The sequence below is a fragment of the Ochotona curzoniae genome, unplaced genomic scaffold, assembly GCF_017591425.1.
Source record: "Ochotona curzoniae isolate NIBS_2020 unplaced genomic scaffold, NIBS_Ocur_1.0 scaffold_4701, whole genome shotgun sequence".
Classification (NCBI taxonomy): domain Eukaryota; kingdom Metazoa; phylum Chordata; class Mammalia; order Lagomorpha; family Ochotonidae; genus Ochotona; species Ochotona curzoniae.
The window spans coordinates 60,934,626-60,951,250 of NW_024467122.1; the positions used below are offsets into that span (position 1 = coordinate 60,934,626).

Consider the following 16,625-nt stretch of genomic DNA (forward strand, 5'->3'; position numbering starts at 1 on the left):
GGCCATATGACTTGCTCAGCTACAAGGTTACATTAGCAAACATGACACAGAGGTTTAGAAACCTTTGTGCATGGGGCTCCCTCCCTTTTCCTGATTCCGAATGCCTCTCTTGCAGTTTTCGGGCTACTCAAACCCTATCAAAACTGCAAGATGCCTACAGCCTCATGAGAGACTAAAAAAACTGCCCACATGATTCCAGCCAAAACTGCCAATTCAAGGAAATGGAAGAGAACAAAATGACTGTGTCAAGTTTCAGAGTGGTTAGGGAGTAATAGTTGACACAATTATAAAACTGTGCTGCTGCTAAGTACTTCTTACTTTCAAGTATCTTCAGTAACCAAGAAATGATTCAGTGGGGCTTCTGCTTAAACACAAATATATGGACCTGGCCTTAACTCCTCGCCTTGCATGCACTGGGATCCCATATGGGTACCAGTGCATATTCTGGCTAATTCCATTTTCCTTTCAGCTCCCTGCTTATGGCCTGGGAAAGTAGTAGAGGATGGCCTAAAGCCTGGGGACCCTGTACCTACATGGGAGACCTAGAAGAAACTCCTGGCTGCAGATTGGCTCAGCTCTGATCATTAACGGCCACTTGGAGAGTAAACCAGCAAATGGAAGATCTCTGTCTTTATCTCTGTAAATCTGACTTTGCAATAAAAATAAAATCTTAAATTTTTTTTTAATTTAGGGTCTGGTGCAGTAGCCTAGCAGTTGAGTCTTACCCTTAAATATGCCAGGATCCCATATAGGCACTGGTTCCCATCCTAGCAGTCCTACTTCCCATGCAGCTCCCTGCTTGTGGTCTGGGAAAGCAGTCGAGAACGGCCCAAAGCCTTGGGACCCTGCATTTGTGTGGGAGACCTGAGACAAGCTCCTGGCTTCTGGCTTCGAATTGGCTCAGCTCCAGCCATTGTGGCCACTTGAGAAGTGAATCATTGGGTGAAGGATCTTTCTCTTTGTCTCTCCTTCTCCTCTCTGTATATCTGACTTTCCAATAAAAATAAATAAATCTTTAAAAATAAATTAAAAAGGGCCCTGCGGTGTGGCCGAGCGGCTAAAGTCCTCGTCCTGAACGCGCCGGGATCCTATATGGGCATCGGTTCTAATCCCAGCAGCTCCCCTTCCCATCCAGCTCCATGCTTGTGGCCTGGGAAAGCAGTCGAGGACGGCCCAAAGCTTTGGGACCCTGCACCTGTGTGGGAGACCCAGAAGAAGTTCCTGGCTCCTGGCTTTGGATTGGCACATCACCAGCTGTTGCGGCCACTTGGGGAATGAATCAATGAATGGAAGATCTTTCCCTCTGTCTCTCCTCCTCTCTGTATATCTCACTTTCCAATAAATAAATAAATCTTTAAAAAAATAATTTTTTTTTAGATTTTTTTTTTAAAATTTTGTTTATTGGAAAGGCGGATATACAGAGAGGAGAGACAGAGAGGAAGATCTTCCGTCCGATGATTCACTCCCCAAGTGAGCGCAACGGTCGATGCTATGCCGATCCGAAGCCAGGAGCCTCTTCCTGGTCTCCCACGCGGGTGCAGGTTCCCAAAGCTTTGGGCCGTCCTCGACTGCTTTCCCAGGCCACAGGCAGGGAGCTGGAAGGGAAGTGGGGCTGCTGGGATTAGAACCGGCGCCCATATGGGATCCCGGACGTGCAAGGCGAGGACCTTTAACCACTTGTGCCACCGCACGGGCCCAAAAAAATAAATTTTAAAAACCCCACAAAGATACAACTATCTCGACTCCAGCTAAGAGCAACCATGGTGGCACAGGTAAAACTGCCAACTGGCATACCCTAATTCCACACTGGAGTGCCAGCTCGACTCTCAGCTACTCTGCTTCAGATTCTGCTTCCTGTGAATGTACTTGGGAAGGCAGTGGATGATGGTCCCTACCTTGCAAGTGGGAGATCTAATGTTGTTCTTGGCTCTTGGCTCTCATGGCATTTGGGGAGTAAACTAGCAGTTAAAATATTTTTCTCTGCTCTTCTGCTTTCAAACAAATCTTAAAAAAAAATCTTCAGTAAAGTTACCATTTGCTTGTTTTACAAATTTGCAAAAGGTTTTACATTATGAACACATTAATGTCTCTAAAGTTTATCTTCTTTTTTTTTTAAAAAAAATATTTATTTTATTTATTGGAAAGTCAGATATACAGAGAGGAGGAATGACAGCGAAGAAGATCTTCCGTCCAATTATTCATTCCCCAAGTGACCACTTTGGGCCATCCTCAACTGTTTTCCCAGGCCACAAGCAGGGAGCTGGATGGGAAGTGGAGCTGCCAGGATTAGATTCGGCGCCCGTATGGGATCCTGGCGCGTTCAAGGCAAGGACTTTAGCCGCTACGCCACACGGCCGGGCCCTAAAGTTTATCTTCTTAATGTAGTAAATATTCCCCTTGAAAGGCAAAGTGCACACACCATGCCCAACACTACACTGTGCCCAGAACGTGCAGGTGGCCAACAAATCTGCTTCTTGGAAGCCGTTTACGCTTTTAACTGCTTGACAGACAAATCTCTTCCCAGCACAGACGTCTGACCTAAGGAAGTGCCATAAAAATGATGCTTTTCTGTTCCTGTGGTGGTCCATCCCAGAACAGATTCATGGAATGGGTCCAAATAAATGACTGGTGAGTTTTTAAAAGGTTCTAATGCTGAATGCAGTCCCTAAGAACGTTGGAGTTTTAGGATCCAGTTTCTTTAATTAAAAGTTAAGTCATGTTAACAATGTAAGGCTAATTCATTGTCTTATGCATCAGTGGATACTGACGCTCACAGCAGGCTGCTGCTTTGGCTGTGGGTCATTTCAGTAGCAGTTCAAAGGTCTTCCTCAAACCAGGTATTTTCCAGTATTTCTTCCTCTAGCATAAGGCACATCACTGCCAGAAACCTAGTAAGTACCCACAACTCTCTCCCTCATTGCCTTTCTTCTATACAGTATCAGGCTCTGTTAGCTTCATCTCCTTCATTCTTTCACTCTCTTCTTTCCATTTCCATCCTTATCTTCCCTGGGGCAGCTTTTTTTTTAAAATAAATATTTATTTATTTTATTGGAAAGGCAGATACACAGAGGGGGGAGAGACAGAGAGGAAGATCTGTCCAATGGTTCGCTCCCCAAGTGGCCACAACAGCCAGTGCTGTGCCGATCTGAAGCCAGGAGCTTCTGCCAGGTCTCTCACACGGATGTAGGGTCCCAAGGCTTTGGACCATTCTCAACTGCTTTCCCAGGCCACAAGCAAGGAGCTGGATGGAAAGTGGAGCTGCTGGGATTAGAACCGGCGCCCATATTGGATCCCGATGCGTTCTAGGCAAGGACTCTAGCCACTAGGCCACACCACTGGGCCCAGCCTGACGTAGCTTTTATCACCTCTCTCCTAGATCACGACAATTATCTTCTGCCCAACAAGCCTTCAACAGCCCTCTTGTCCTCACTCCTTCTCAGGCAAACCTCTTCTGACTACAGGGAAGGTGGTCTTTCTGAAACAGGAGCCGTTCTCTTCAAGTTTTATGTTTTTATTTTATTTCTTTAAGAGATAAGGAGAGAGAAAAAGAGAAATGTTTAGGGAGAGTTCCCATTTGCTATGTCACTCCCCAAATGCTCATTAACAAGCAGGTCTGGGCCGGGAGCCAGGAACTCAAACCAGGCCTCTCACCCTGGTGGCAGGAGTCCATCTGGCCCCTCAGTCTGTCTTAGAATGAAGCTGGAATCAGGTGCTGAGTCAGCACTCAAACCCAGACACTCTAACACAGGATGTCTTCAGCTCTGTGCTAAATTACTGTCACCTGAAACGGGAATCATTCTGAAAACAGGTCATTATCCCGTACATGAAAATATAAATTCAAAACAATCTCTACACCCTCTTTCCCTTTGTTTCCTTATTGCTAACAACCTAACTTTTCATCCTCCTGGATCACCTGGGATCCTAATTACCTTCTTGGTGAAGGACCTGCCATTCCTCTGCAATCCAGGCCTTCTGGGATGCATACAGGATAGTGTGGTGTGTCACAACCGTCTCTGGGCCCTCAGGGGGTTGCCAAGAACCCAGAGCAGTGTCATCTTCAATGGGTGCCATCTTCACTCCCACTGGTGAATCTGCTGGTGCTGATATGAGCAAATATACTGTATTACTGGTGTAAAATGATGGATAAACACACCTCTCCCTGGCTGACAGACCGATGGAAAGTTTGGAAAGCCAGAAAAACCTAATTTTAAAACCTCGGGTCTGGTACGGTGGTACAGCAAGCTAATCCGCTGCCTTGTGGCACAGGCATCCCATATGGGTGCAGGTTCATGTTCCAGCTGCTCCATTTTTGAGCCAATTCTCTGCTTATGGCCTGGGAAAACAGTGAAGGATGACCCAAGTGCTTGGGAAGCTACACCCACGCGAGAGACATGGAAGAAGCTCCTGGCTTTGGATCAGCTCAATTCCGGCCACTGTGCTATTTGGAGAGCAAGAATCAGTGGGTGGAAGACCTTCTCTCTACCTCTTTCTCTCTGTAAATTCTGCCTTTCAAAAAAAACAAAAATGAGGAAATCAATTTTTTAAAAAATTTATTTTTTATTGGAAAGTCAGATATAGAGAGAGGAGAGACAGAGAGGAAGACCTTCTGTCCAATGATTCACTCCCTGAGCGGCCACAACGGTTGGTGCTGTGCCCAACTGAAGTCAGGAGCCTCCTCTGGGTCTCCCATGTGGGTACAGGGTCCCAAGGCTTTGGGCCATTCTCAACTGCTTTTCCAGGCCACAAATAGGGAGCTGGATGGGAAGTGGAGCTGCTGGGATTAGAACCATCACTCATATGGGATCCTGGAGCTTTCAAGGCGAGGAATTTAGCCGCAAGGCAACCACACCAGGCCAATAAATTATTTTTAAAAATCTCAAAATCATGTCCACTGGTGCGAATATTTTTCTTTTTCAGAAAGCTCATATCATTTTATAAAGACTTTTAAAAAAAACATAAAAGAGATGGCATATTCCTAGAAGGGAAATCAACAAATCAAAGGACTGCATTTTTAGGATTTGTGATACATTTTGCTAAATTGCTAACTAGAAATGCTCACAATTCCATTGATATTAATAAGCTCTACCTCACCACAGTGAGTCTAAATTACAGTTCCTACTGAAATGAATGTAACATTAATGTCATTTGATTTGGAAGGACACCAAAGAGAAGCTTCTGGGACCAAAACATTCAGTTAGTCCCTCATAAGGGCAGGCTTAAGTCTGACACCTGTGGAAAGTAGTAAAATCTCTGAATTTTAGTTGGCTGTATGTTTTATAGGAGTTCAAAGGTTTCAGCACCATGTTTTGCATAAGCTATTGCCAAAATCACGGCAAGGACCTCCTGTGCTCACTGAGAGAAGTGTCCCTTGCTTTTTTTTTCTCAGCATAAAGACAGACCAGGAATGGTCCTTGATAATCATTCAGTCCTTCACCCTCATTAGGACTCGAGACATGAAATATCTTCGCTAGGGGCACAGGTCACCATGCAATCAGTGCTCAGTTTCTCTGGAACTCACAGAGAAATGGGTTCCCATACAGGCTCCAACGGTCGTTAACAACTGCTTGATTCACTGAATTCCAACTGAAACCATTTGGATACCATCATGAAGAGCATTCCTGACTTAAAAAGAAAACTTCCTTAACAGACACCAAAATTAAACCCTCCTGCAGTTTTTAAAAAAGAAATACTTTAAATGTGATAAAGGAAAAGAAACTCCAAGATTTCAGGCACAAAATACATAAGAAAGTACTTCAAAAAGTTCATGCAAATGCCAGTAAAAGGTAAGTATGGGGTCAGTGCTGTGTTGCGGCACAGTGGGTTAAGCTGTCGCTTGAGATGCTGGCATTCCATCCTGGAGTGTTGATTCAAGTCCCAGATGCAGTGATTCCAATACAGCATCCTGCTCACATGCTGCGAAGGCAGCAGAAGATGGCCAGGTACTTGTTTTCCTGTCACCCGTGTGTGAGACCAGGATAGAGTTTCTGGCTCAGCCAAGCCCACTGTGGTCTCATTTGGGGAATGAAACACTGGATAAAAAGGTTTTTTTCTCTGTCTCTCTGCTTCTCCCTTCTGTCACTTTGCTTTTCAAATAAATAAAAACAAACCTTTTTAAAAAATGTTGCTACTAGATGTGTGCATGTGTATTTGTGAAAATACATTCATTTAAATACAAAAATTTAAAGACCCATGAATACAAAGTATTTAAAAATATCATAAGTGTATTGTGAAAAAAGTATACCTAGATTTCAATCTTTTGCACCAAAATATATTTATCTTTTAATTCCACTTTCCATGAACTCTTTGAAGTATCCTCATCTACACAAGTCAGTGATGAGCGTGATCAGGGCAGCCCTCCAAAAGGACAAATACATTTAATAGTTCTGAAGTTTTTAAAAAAGGTAACAGCCATAAAGAAAAGTGCTGTCTTTACCTTCTGGAAGTGTAGAATGGTAGACCACAGGGCTCCAAGGACTGGACAGCTGATCCACATGCAGTCGAACAGCAAATTCATACTTGGTGTCTGATTCTAAACCTTGAACCAACATGTGAGTTTCTGACCTGCAATGGCGGGCAATGCCAGTGTTAGTGCTGGGAGCGCACTGGCTTTCACACAGTCTCAGTCCCTCCAAGCAACAGATAAAGTATACCGTGCTGATTCAGCTGCTGGAGGCCAGCAGAACATTCTAAACTCAATTTTAAACTATGACACTTGCTGTTAATTACACATTGCCTGACAGGAAACTAGAAAATTCACAGTACTGAAACGTCCTAACACAAAGGCATTTCCTTTAAAGTAGGAAGTCAAGTCATTCTTGGAAAGACCAGCTGGGATGGGCACATCTCTATCTCTAAACCTAGAAAATAGAACGACACAATTGAAAGCACTCTTGATGCCAGCACAAAATGTCTTTTTTTTTTTTTTAATTTATTATACTTGGTCACTTCAAACTAAGAACAGCATCTTATCCACACTGACTACAAGACACTCAGAAAAACATTACTTCCGTACACTCAGGTCCAAAAATATAGTTTTCAGAACTGAATATGGTAAAGATGACAAACTCCCAGCCTTTGGAGAGATCAGTCCTGAAACAAATGAGGCCCAAGCAGGGCAGAAGGAGGCACGAGACCAGCAGGGAAGACAGCAAAACCGCAACGAGCAGAAGCTACGTACGTCTGAAGGTACACAACCAGAGATGCGTTCTGCAGGCCCACGGGGTTACAGCGGATGGTGTAGTTAATGACTTGGGCGGTGCTGAAGGCAGGCCTCCTCCAGTGCAGGAAGATGGAGGACGAGCTGTTGGCCTTGGCATAGAGATGGTGGGGTGGCGGTGGAGGCGGCACCATGCGATCTCGGACAGCTAGCATGAGAGACAGCATTCCTTTACTGCGTGACCTAAGGCTTAGCATGCAAAGCAGTCAAACGGCAGAACCCGGAAAACCCTACGGGCTGATTTTAGGACTTTTTCACCAAAGTCTTGGTGGCTTAGACATCTGTCTTTCAAACCCAAGGGACTCTTACATCAATAAGAAAATTTATCAAATATCATCAATACTGAAAACACTAGAAAGCAAAAGCACAGGGAAGTGAAACTATCAGTGGTGGATGTATGGCTAGAATGATGCCTATTTTAGCAGCAACAACACTCAACAGCAGATGCAGAGAAACAATTAGCCTCATAAAGAAAAATTAAAACCCAAATATTCTGCAATTACTTTTACCAAATATCCAATGGTCTTCTGCGCGTAAAATTAAAATTGGACTTATGATGTACTATATCTTAGCTACTGGGCATCTATCTATACGTTCAAGACAACCGTGCCAGACAACATGAAGGAGACGAAGAAGCGCAACAGCTGAGCCCTCCAGACAGGAATGAGCCTCAAATGGAAAGGGGCAGGTGAGACAGCTTCAGCCTCGGGGGACACAGGCCCAGGTGGCTCCGACTTACACACGCAGCCCGGCGTGCTGACGGTCTGGTCGGCCTGATAGCCATCCTCCATGTTGTTATAAGCCAGCAGCCTCACGTGGTATTTTCTTCTGGGGTCTAGAGAGAAACCAACAATGATAATCAGGAGCAGCCCTCCAATCACAGGCAGAGGCTGTGGATGGAGCATTCCTTGATTCTGGTTTCAAGTTTTTTGGACTGTGTAACAGCTACAAATACAGTGAGCATTTTCCGTCTCTCCCGAACCTGAGCAATGAGTCAGCAGTCCACCTTCACATGGCCTTGCCAGCATTGTAAACAACCAGTTCACTACACCTGGCTTTGGAAAGCAGCACCACAGCTCCTCCTTCACCAGCTCACGTGTACGTTCAGTGTCTGGATTTGCAAAGCCTTGCACTGTTTGGCAGACCGTGTACATGAGGTTAAATACACTGTAAAGAACTTTTTTTGAGGTATTTATAGTTGAGGGTGGTTTATTTAAGAGCACGTAGATCAAAGTTTAATTACTTTTCCCACAACAGTTAAGGAACATCACATCCTTTAGTAGCTCTGATCACTTGTATATTCATGTGTTAAGTCTTCAGTTTATTTCCTTTTACATAAACCTACAGTTTCAATTTGACAGCTAAATTCATCAGGAAAGGCACATTGGAGCTCCCTCTGCCGGTGCTCAGCAACTAGTACAGTACTAAACCCAAAGTTTAAATAGATGTTTAAAATAAAACTGTTAGGGCTTGGCAGGAGGAGAGGGGTAATTACAGATTCTTAGCTGCAGACTTACAATTTTTTTTTTCAAGAGGATGCATTTGTTTTTAAAGAACTGTACTTTTTTTTCCTAAAAGACTTATTTATTTATTTGAAAGATAGGACACTATTATTTGAGTTTATTACTGAGTTATTTGAACTTAGGACATCTTCTGCTACCTTTCCAGGTGCATTAGTGGGGAGCTGGCTCTGAAGGGAACCAGGACTCATTTGGGGTATCAGTGTTGCAGATGGCATTAGTGGCTTAAACCACTGCACTACAACCCTGGGTCCAATATGAGCACATTTATGATGAATTTTTGTGTGTGTGTGATGAAGTTTAACTATAAAGGGTATAAAGGGTCAGTACCTAGGGCAAGAATAAGTATTACTTAAAAATAACATTTCTCCACTGTAATCCTCATGCTAGTAGTGAAGGAAATACAAACTCAGTAGTTTATAAGGGAAGACAACTATACTGTATGTATATGTGTGTATGTGTATATATAAAACCTCCAATGTAGAAAAAGACTTGGAAATAAAGAAGAAAAAGGAACTTCAGGAACAGGTACCTAACGTGGTTACGGTGCCTGTATCCCACATCCAAATGCCTGGATTTAACTCCTGGCTCCAAGTCCAGATTCCAGCTTCTTACTAATACATATCCTAGGAAGCAAATGTAAGTAACTGATTTGCTCCACCAAGGAGGGAGACATGAAGACAGCTCCCGCCTCCTGGCTCCAGCCCTGGTACAGCCATCTGGGAAATAAAGCAGTGGTTGGGAGGTATCTTTCTCTCCTTGACTCTCAAATTAAAAAATGTTTAAAAATATTATAGAGTGGAGTGTCAAAAATCTAAAAATACAAATTTCTTTTTATTTTAAGACTTATTTCCATACTGTTGTTTCCATGTATCCGGGGCAAAGGGGGTGATAAAGGAAGAAGCCCCACCCAGTCTCCCATCCACTCCAGGTCCCTGATGTGGGTTATGCTCCGAGGGTCTTGCTCAACTTTTCATGGTTAGGGTTTAAAAATACAAATTCAGGGCCCAGCGTGGTGGCGCAAGTGGTTAAGGTCTTCGCCTTGCACGCCCGGGATCCCATATGGGCACCAGTTCTATCCCTGCAGCCCCGCTTCCCTTCCAGCTCCCTGCCTGTGGTCCAGGAAAGCAGTGGAGGACGGCCCAAAGCTTTGGGACCCTGCACCCGCGTGGGAGACCGGGAAGAGTCTCGGCCGTTGCGCTCAATTAGGGAGTGAATCATTGGACGGAAGATCTTCCCCTCTGTCTCTCCTCTCTGTATATCCACCTTTCCAATAAAACATAATAAAAATAAATCTTTAAAAAAAAAATACGGGGCCCGTCACGGTGGCGCAAGTGGTTAAGGTCCTCACCTTGCACGCCCGGGATCCCATATGGGCGCCAGTTCTATCCCCGCAGCCCCGCTTCCCTTCCAGCTCCCTGCCTGTGGCCAGGGAAAGCAGTTGAGGACGGCCCAAAGCTTTGGGACCCTGCACCCACGTGGGAGACCTGGAAGAAGCTCCTCGTTCCTGTCTTCAGATCTGCGCAGCACCAGCCGCTGCGGTCACTTGGGGAGTGAATCAATGGATGGAAGATCTTCTTCTCTGTCTCTCCTCCTCTCTGTATATCTGACTTTGTAATAAAAATAAAATAAATCTTAAATAAAAAAGTTCTGATTATAAGACAATTACTGCTCAATTAAAGAAAAAAAAAGCAGCAGCAAAAGAACCAAGACCCCATTCTGATTGGGATACCAGTGTCACAAATGGTGGCTTAATTAACTATGCCACAATGGTGGCCTCTTCGGAATTACTTTAATAGCAAAAGATACAAATGTAGGACAAACTATTTGGAGAAAACTACATAAGAAAGAGGAAAGCCTATTCAGGCTGTTCACATATGCTCTATTCTTTCTACCCTACAAAGAAGCCAATTTGAAAAGTAAAAAGGGTTGGTTCAGGAGAGAAAGCTTAGCAACAAAATACAGAGACTTGTAACATGCTCCCCTGGGGGCTCAACAAACCTGAATCCAGACCCTAAATCCAGTGCTTGTTCAACCTGGAACACCCTGGTCTATTTACATTTTTAAAAATGTTTATTTATTTGGAAGGCAAAATGACAGAGGAGGCATATCTTCCACACACTGTTTCACTTCCGAAATGTCCACAACAGCTAGGGCTGGAAAAGCCAAAGCCAGGAAGGTGGAACTCAATGTAGGCCTCCAATGGCGGTGCCTGGGGTCCCATCACTTGGTCCAGTATCTTCTACCTTCCTGTTTGGGGATCAGCAGGTAACTGGATTAGTAGAAGCAGGTTATGAACCCAGACACTTAGACAGGGATACAGGCACAACCAAGGCACAGCTCAACCCCGCTGTGCCCCCAATGCCAACTCCGGGCTTACGACTTACCAGTCTGTTAAAAATCTGACTACACATACTGTTTGTGAATTTAAGAGAGAAACAAGGGACCAGAACCTTCAAACAATCAGAGGAGCATTATCAAGCAAAAAGATTTACTAGCTAAGAATGAAAACACAAAACAGCTATATCACGAACAGAATCAAGGATTCAGAGTGACAAAGTACCCAGGTCCAACATTTTAAACACAGGAAAACGCACAAAGAATGACCCTCAGCATTAAATTACACAGTCGGACAACATTAGAGTTCTGCAAGGACACTCCAGTGCCAAGGGAACATGGCAGAGACCAGCAGCAGCCACACCAAGAAACGCCAGAGGGACAGAGCACTCTCGAGCCAGCAATAGCCCTTTTGAGGCTAAGCGCTGCCGCATCTGTAGTGCCTGGTTACATGAGACTTGGCAGAGTGAGGCAACAGGGTGTGATGGTTTGAGGAAAACAGCCGAGTCAGGAGGGGAAGCCAGAAAAAATAGCACAGGCAAAGGAGAAAAGATGGGGTGGGGAGCTGGACCAGGTTCTTCAAAACTCGATATCAGGGACACAATGTCACTCCTATTTTCTTGATGAGCCCAGTATTTGAATTTACAGTTAAACTTGTATAAAGACTTAGCAATATACAAAAATGAAGATATGTGAAAGAAATCTGAGATATTTAATGGCAGTCTTAAACACTGGCTGTGTCAGCTTACACTAAGTTGATCATGGTCCCTAAAGAAATGAATATTTTTTCTTTATTAGGAAGTCATCCTTTGGTCCAAAGAGAATCACTTCGCGATACGCTTGTGGGACAACACTACCACTCTTCCTTTCTGATTCACTCTTATTGCTAGCTCCTCAGCCAGTATTAGTAGCCCTGTTGGCCTACGAAAAATCAGGCACTGTATAAAAGACTCAAGGATTAAGAATACATGAATCTTACTTTTAATTTTAATCTAGCAAAAGAAATCGACTCCTAATTGTATTCTTTACATGAGCACATTTCTTGCTTTTCTAAGTCTCATTACTTTCATTTGGAATGTGGAGATACAATATAATACAGTCTCTTTTATAAAGGTTTTAAGAGTAGTACACAAACTCATGCTTCTTTAGGTCTTGTACACATTGCCTATATGAGTAAGCACACAGTACTGTTGTGGTCCTTATTATGTGAGCAATACCGCCTAGAAGAAAAGGGAAGGTAGTATGAAGAATGGAGTGCACTTAGCAAAGGTGGGGAAACATCTTTGTGATAGATAAGCTGCTAGTCACTGGAGGTATTCATTCAAAAAGCTAAGCAGTCAGTCAATCCTGAAGCTGAGTTTTAGCTCTAGCCTTAGTAACATCCCCTGCTCGGAGAGGCCAAGGTTCCCAAGCGTCTGACTTGCACACACAGTCGGAAGCACAGTGTTTTGTGTTTATGGCCATTATGAATGGTGCTTGTTCTGGCAACCATGTCACGTGGTGTATCACCTTCTACATGGCAAATCCACCTTCACCTGCATACTCCATATTAATCTAATAATCTGACGCCTGCTAACAAGGGACTAGCCCTCACGATGATGAATGCTTTGGAGAGAAATTAACACATGTCTTCACTAATGGAAGGACAGCAACTCGCTTCATTAAAGGGAAATATGGGAGAATATGATACGACTAGTCCTAGGAACGGCAAACAGGTGGACACAGAAATGAATTTAACTCTATATTGTTTTTTAAAAATCTTGTTACCACTGCTTATACCCAGAACAAGAACAATGAGGATCAGTAAAATGAGCTTCTCTGTAACAAGAAAATCTTTAAAAAGTTGTATTTATCAAGAACCTAATTCTACTCTAAATGAATATGATTTAACAGTGTATTCTTTTAAAGATTCATTTTTATTTATTTTTTTTTATTGGAAAGGCGGATATACAGAGAGGAGAGACAGAGAGGAAGATCCTCCCTCCGTCTGATGATTCACTCCCCAAGTGAGTGCAACGGCCGAGGCTATGCCGATCTGAAGCCAGGAGCCTTTTCCGGGTCTCCCACGCAGGTGCAGGGTCCCAAAGCTTTGGGCCATCCTCAACTGCTTTCCCGGACCACAGGCAGGGAGCTGGAAGGGAAGTGGGGCTGCAGGGATAGAACCAGCGCCCATATGGGATCCCGGGCGTGCAAGGCGAGGACTTTAACCACTGCGCCACCGCGCCGGGCCCTTAACAGTGTATTAATTTTATATACAGTATCATATATGACACATTAAAAATTCTAAATTATATCTACTTTTCATTGCAAAAGGTTTCTAAATCACCCCCCTTACAAACTCAAGTTTTACCAGGCCCAGAGCAGTAGCCTACTGGCTAGTCCTCGACTTGAACGCACTGCGATCCCATCTCGCTGCCAGTTCTAATCCAGGCAGCTCCACTTCCCATCCAGCTCCCTGCTTGTGGCCTGGGAAAGCAGTCGAGAATGGTCCAAAACCTTGGGACCCTGCACCCATGAGGGAGACCCAGAGGAAGCTCCTGACTGGATAGGATCTATTCCAGCTGCTGCAGCCGCTTGGGGAGTGAACCATTGGATGGGAAATCCTCTGTCTCTCCTCCTCTCTGTATATCTGACTTTCCGATAAAAATGAATAAATCTTTAAAAAAAAAAGTGAACCAGTGCATGGAAGGTCTATTAATAATAATAATAAACCTTCTAGTTTTACCTGAAATGTTTGCATTTCTATTTCCCATCACTAGATGGCACTTGTGTGCCTGTGAAGAGTCTTGTCCCTACTTATCCAAAGACCAAGGCAGAAGTTCAGACACCTTATGAAGGAGCAAACAAACTGGGCAAATCAAAGGTGTGAGAAAATGCAAGTAAGAAAGGGAACAAAGGTTTTATTGGACCTGCACGTTAAAACACTACACAAGGATTTTTCAAAAGCATCAAGAAAAATGCATATTACAAAACAACTTTGGATAAACTCCTTTTAAACTGGAGTTTCAACAAAATTTTTGGAATACTTTTCTATTTCACATGAACTGAGAATTCAGGTATTTTACCACGTGCCCTCTAATGGAGGATGCTAAGTTTGCCATGGACTCAGGGCTTCTACAGGAAACAGCCTATCACAACGATCAAAGCCCGAGAGGCTGAATTGACTGGATTTCACTTCCAGCTTGATTGTCACGATGGAACTGCAGAAGAGTATTTTCCTTCTGTCCTTGGGTGATTATTAACCTATCAGAAGAAGCACTAAATCAGTAAGTGCTTAAAAACACGTTTGGGTGAAATAATAATAGTAAGCTACTGGTTAAAAGCAGTAACAGAAATAAACATATAAAATAATTACTGTTAACAATCCATGACTTCTAACACTTGCTAGCTCTCATGTACAAGAACAGGATGTCACAGTAACTGAAAGATGAGTCTAGAACCAGATTGCTGGGATCTGAATCAAGGTTCTTCATCTGCAACCGAGAGATGTATGTGTTTATATCTGCAAAAATTTCCCCCAAAAATGTACTTGGTAAGAACATTTTAAATGCTAAGTACATGTCAGGGAGACATCTGGTTTGGGAATTAGGGGATTTGGATTTTAATCTTGGATTAACCAGCCTGTGTGGCTGTCAACAGCATGCAGTTTTCTCATCTGTAAGATATAAGATCTGGAAGATTAAAAGCTGACATACATCATTTGTGCTCACTGTTTAGAAAGCAGTCCACTAAGGGAGCTAAGAGAGGAGCAAAAAATAAACAGAAGACATTTGCTGAAACTCTGAGGGCAGTCATAAAAGACAATGATCATGAGTACTTTGGGGAGTGGGAGGGATTTATGTAAGAGGTGGCAACTGAATAGATTCTAACTCTATACAGTAAGCATGAGGAAGACAAGCTCTAAGCCAAGGGATAACGACAAGCATGGCTTGAAGGCAGGAATGTCCCAATCAGGGACAAACACTAACAGGAAAGGGTCCATCAGCGAGGATCCTGTTAGTCTGGACTCAGAACACAGAGAGCTTGGGCAGCACAGCTTGGCACTGCAGATTTTACGATCACACGGGGAAGACAGCTGGCTACCCTGGACTGCTGAGAGAAGGGAGTTAGCAGAAGCAAGCAAGCTCAGGGGAGTTATGTCTGAAAAAGGTCAGGACACAGTCCCTGAGTAAGTGGACTAACAAATTGAACAACAAATTGAAAGTAATCAAACACAATGTATGGCCAGGTACCTGGTCTAGCACATCTAGACCACACCCTACATCAGAGAGTCCTTGGGTCTTGTTCTCAGCTCTGGCTCCTGACTCTGTTCCTGCTAAAGCAGCAGCGATGGCTCAAGGGACTGAGTTCCTGTAACTGCCTTGGGAGACCTGGATCGAGCGTCCAGGTTCAGCGCCAGCCAAAAGTTATCGCAATCACGTGGGAAGTAAACCAGCCAAACAGGAGCTCTCTATCCCCCTCTGCTTCCCACATAAAACTTCACAGACATGGTAGGACAACCGCTGAACATGCAAAAATACAAAAAGTAAAGAGTAGATTAATTTTACTTTAAGAATAAAGTGCTTAATAATTACAAGCTTGTTGGATATTTGGTGTTCTTTAACTTACTTAAGATACAAAGAGCAAAAGCTAACATTCTGAAATGAAGTTTCCCATGCCATACCTCTCCCTAACTATAAGGGACTGAGTATAAGGACTAAGCGTTCCTCATTAGAGAGAACCTTAGACAATGGGCATCAATCTGAAGCTGGTGATACTAACAGAGTAGTTCGTTTCCTGACAAATGTACACTGGAAAAGAATTATTTACAAAGTACTGGACTGTGGGCTAATAAGAAGAGATAACACTGGGGCCTGAAAACTGGGCCTTTGTTTCTTTTAGCTGCTACGTAAGACTCCAGATGCCTTGAAAAGAGTCAGGCCAGAGTCAAAAGGTCAGAACTAGATAAGATGAAGCAAAAAATCCGAGACGAGCACCATACAGAAATGTCCCCTGACACCATAAAGTCCACTTCTGCTGTCATGTCTGGCATGCAAATCTGGTAGGAACTAGGAGAGTTTTACTTTATGTCCCTTCCATGGAAAATTTTCAGATGGTATGCAAGGGGCCAAATGAAGATAAAGCAATCCCCCGTACTTGCTCAGCTTGCTGAACTGGCCCAATGAAATGCCAAAGAGAAAGAAAAAACATCATTTAAAAAAAAATCACTACATCTCACTTACAATGCTACCACGGGAAACTTTGATGTTAGCACAAAATGTCACAAGTAAGATAGTTTCAAAGCATAAAAAAGAAAAGCCCAACTGAAATACCTACATGACGGTAAACTACAAGTTGAAAATCTGCTGATGCAAGGTCAGCAGCCACGAGGTTGGAAGATGCTACTGAAACAGGAAATGACCAGAAGGAGTTAAGATGACATTCTGAAAGATTAAACCTAGTGCCTGGCCAAATGTCCATTTTTAATTTAATCTTTTGTGTCACAAGGTTTTGTGCAAGCTTTTTCAGGCCCATTGTCTCCTTGCAGTCTGACTGCAGAGTTCCTGGGTCTG

At 43.5% G+C, this 16,625-nt stretch overlaps 1 protein-coding gene across 1 annotated transcript in view; it reads right to left on the bottom strand.

Annotated features, from left to right (window-relative positions):
• Positions 1–16,625, bottom strand: part of PRTG (protogenin) — a 135,738-nt gene that overhangs the window by 32,810 nt on the left and 86,303 nt on the right. Inside the window, exons 12-15 of the mRNA XM_040968452.1 lie at positions 7,956–8,051; positions 7,178–7,364; positions 6,434–6,561; positions 3,930–4,100 (exon numbers count right to left, since the gene is read on the bottom strand). Coding sequence (XP_040824386.1) covers positions 3,930–4,100; positions 6,434–6,561; positions 7,178–7,364; positions 7,956–8,051 — 582 coding nt within the window. The remainder of the gene's footprint in view (positions 1–3,929; positions 4,101–6,433; positions 6,562–7,177; positions 7,365–7,955; positions 8,052–16,625) is intronic.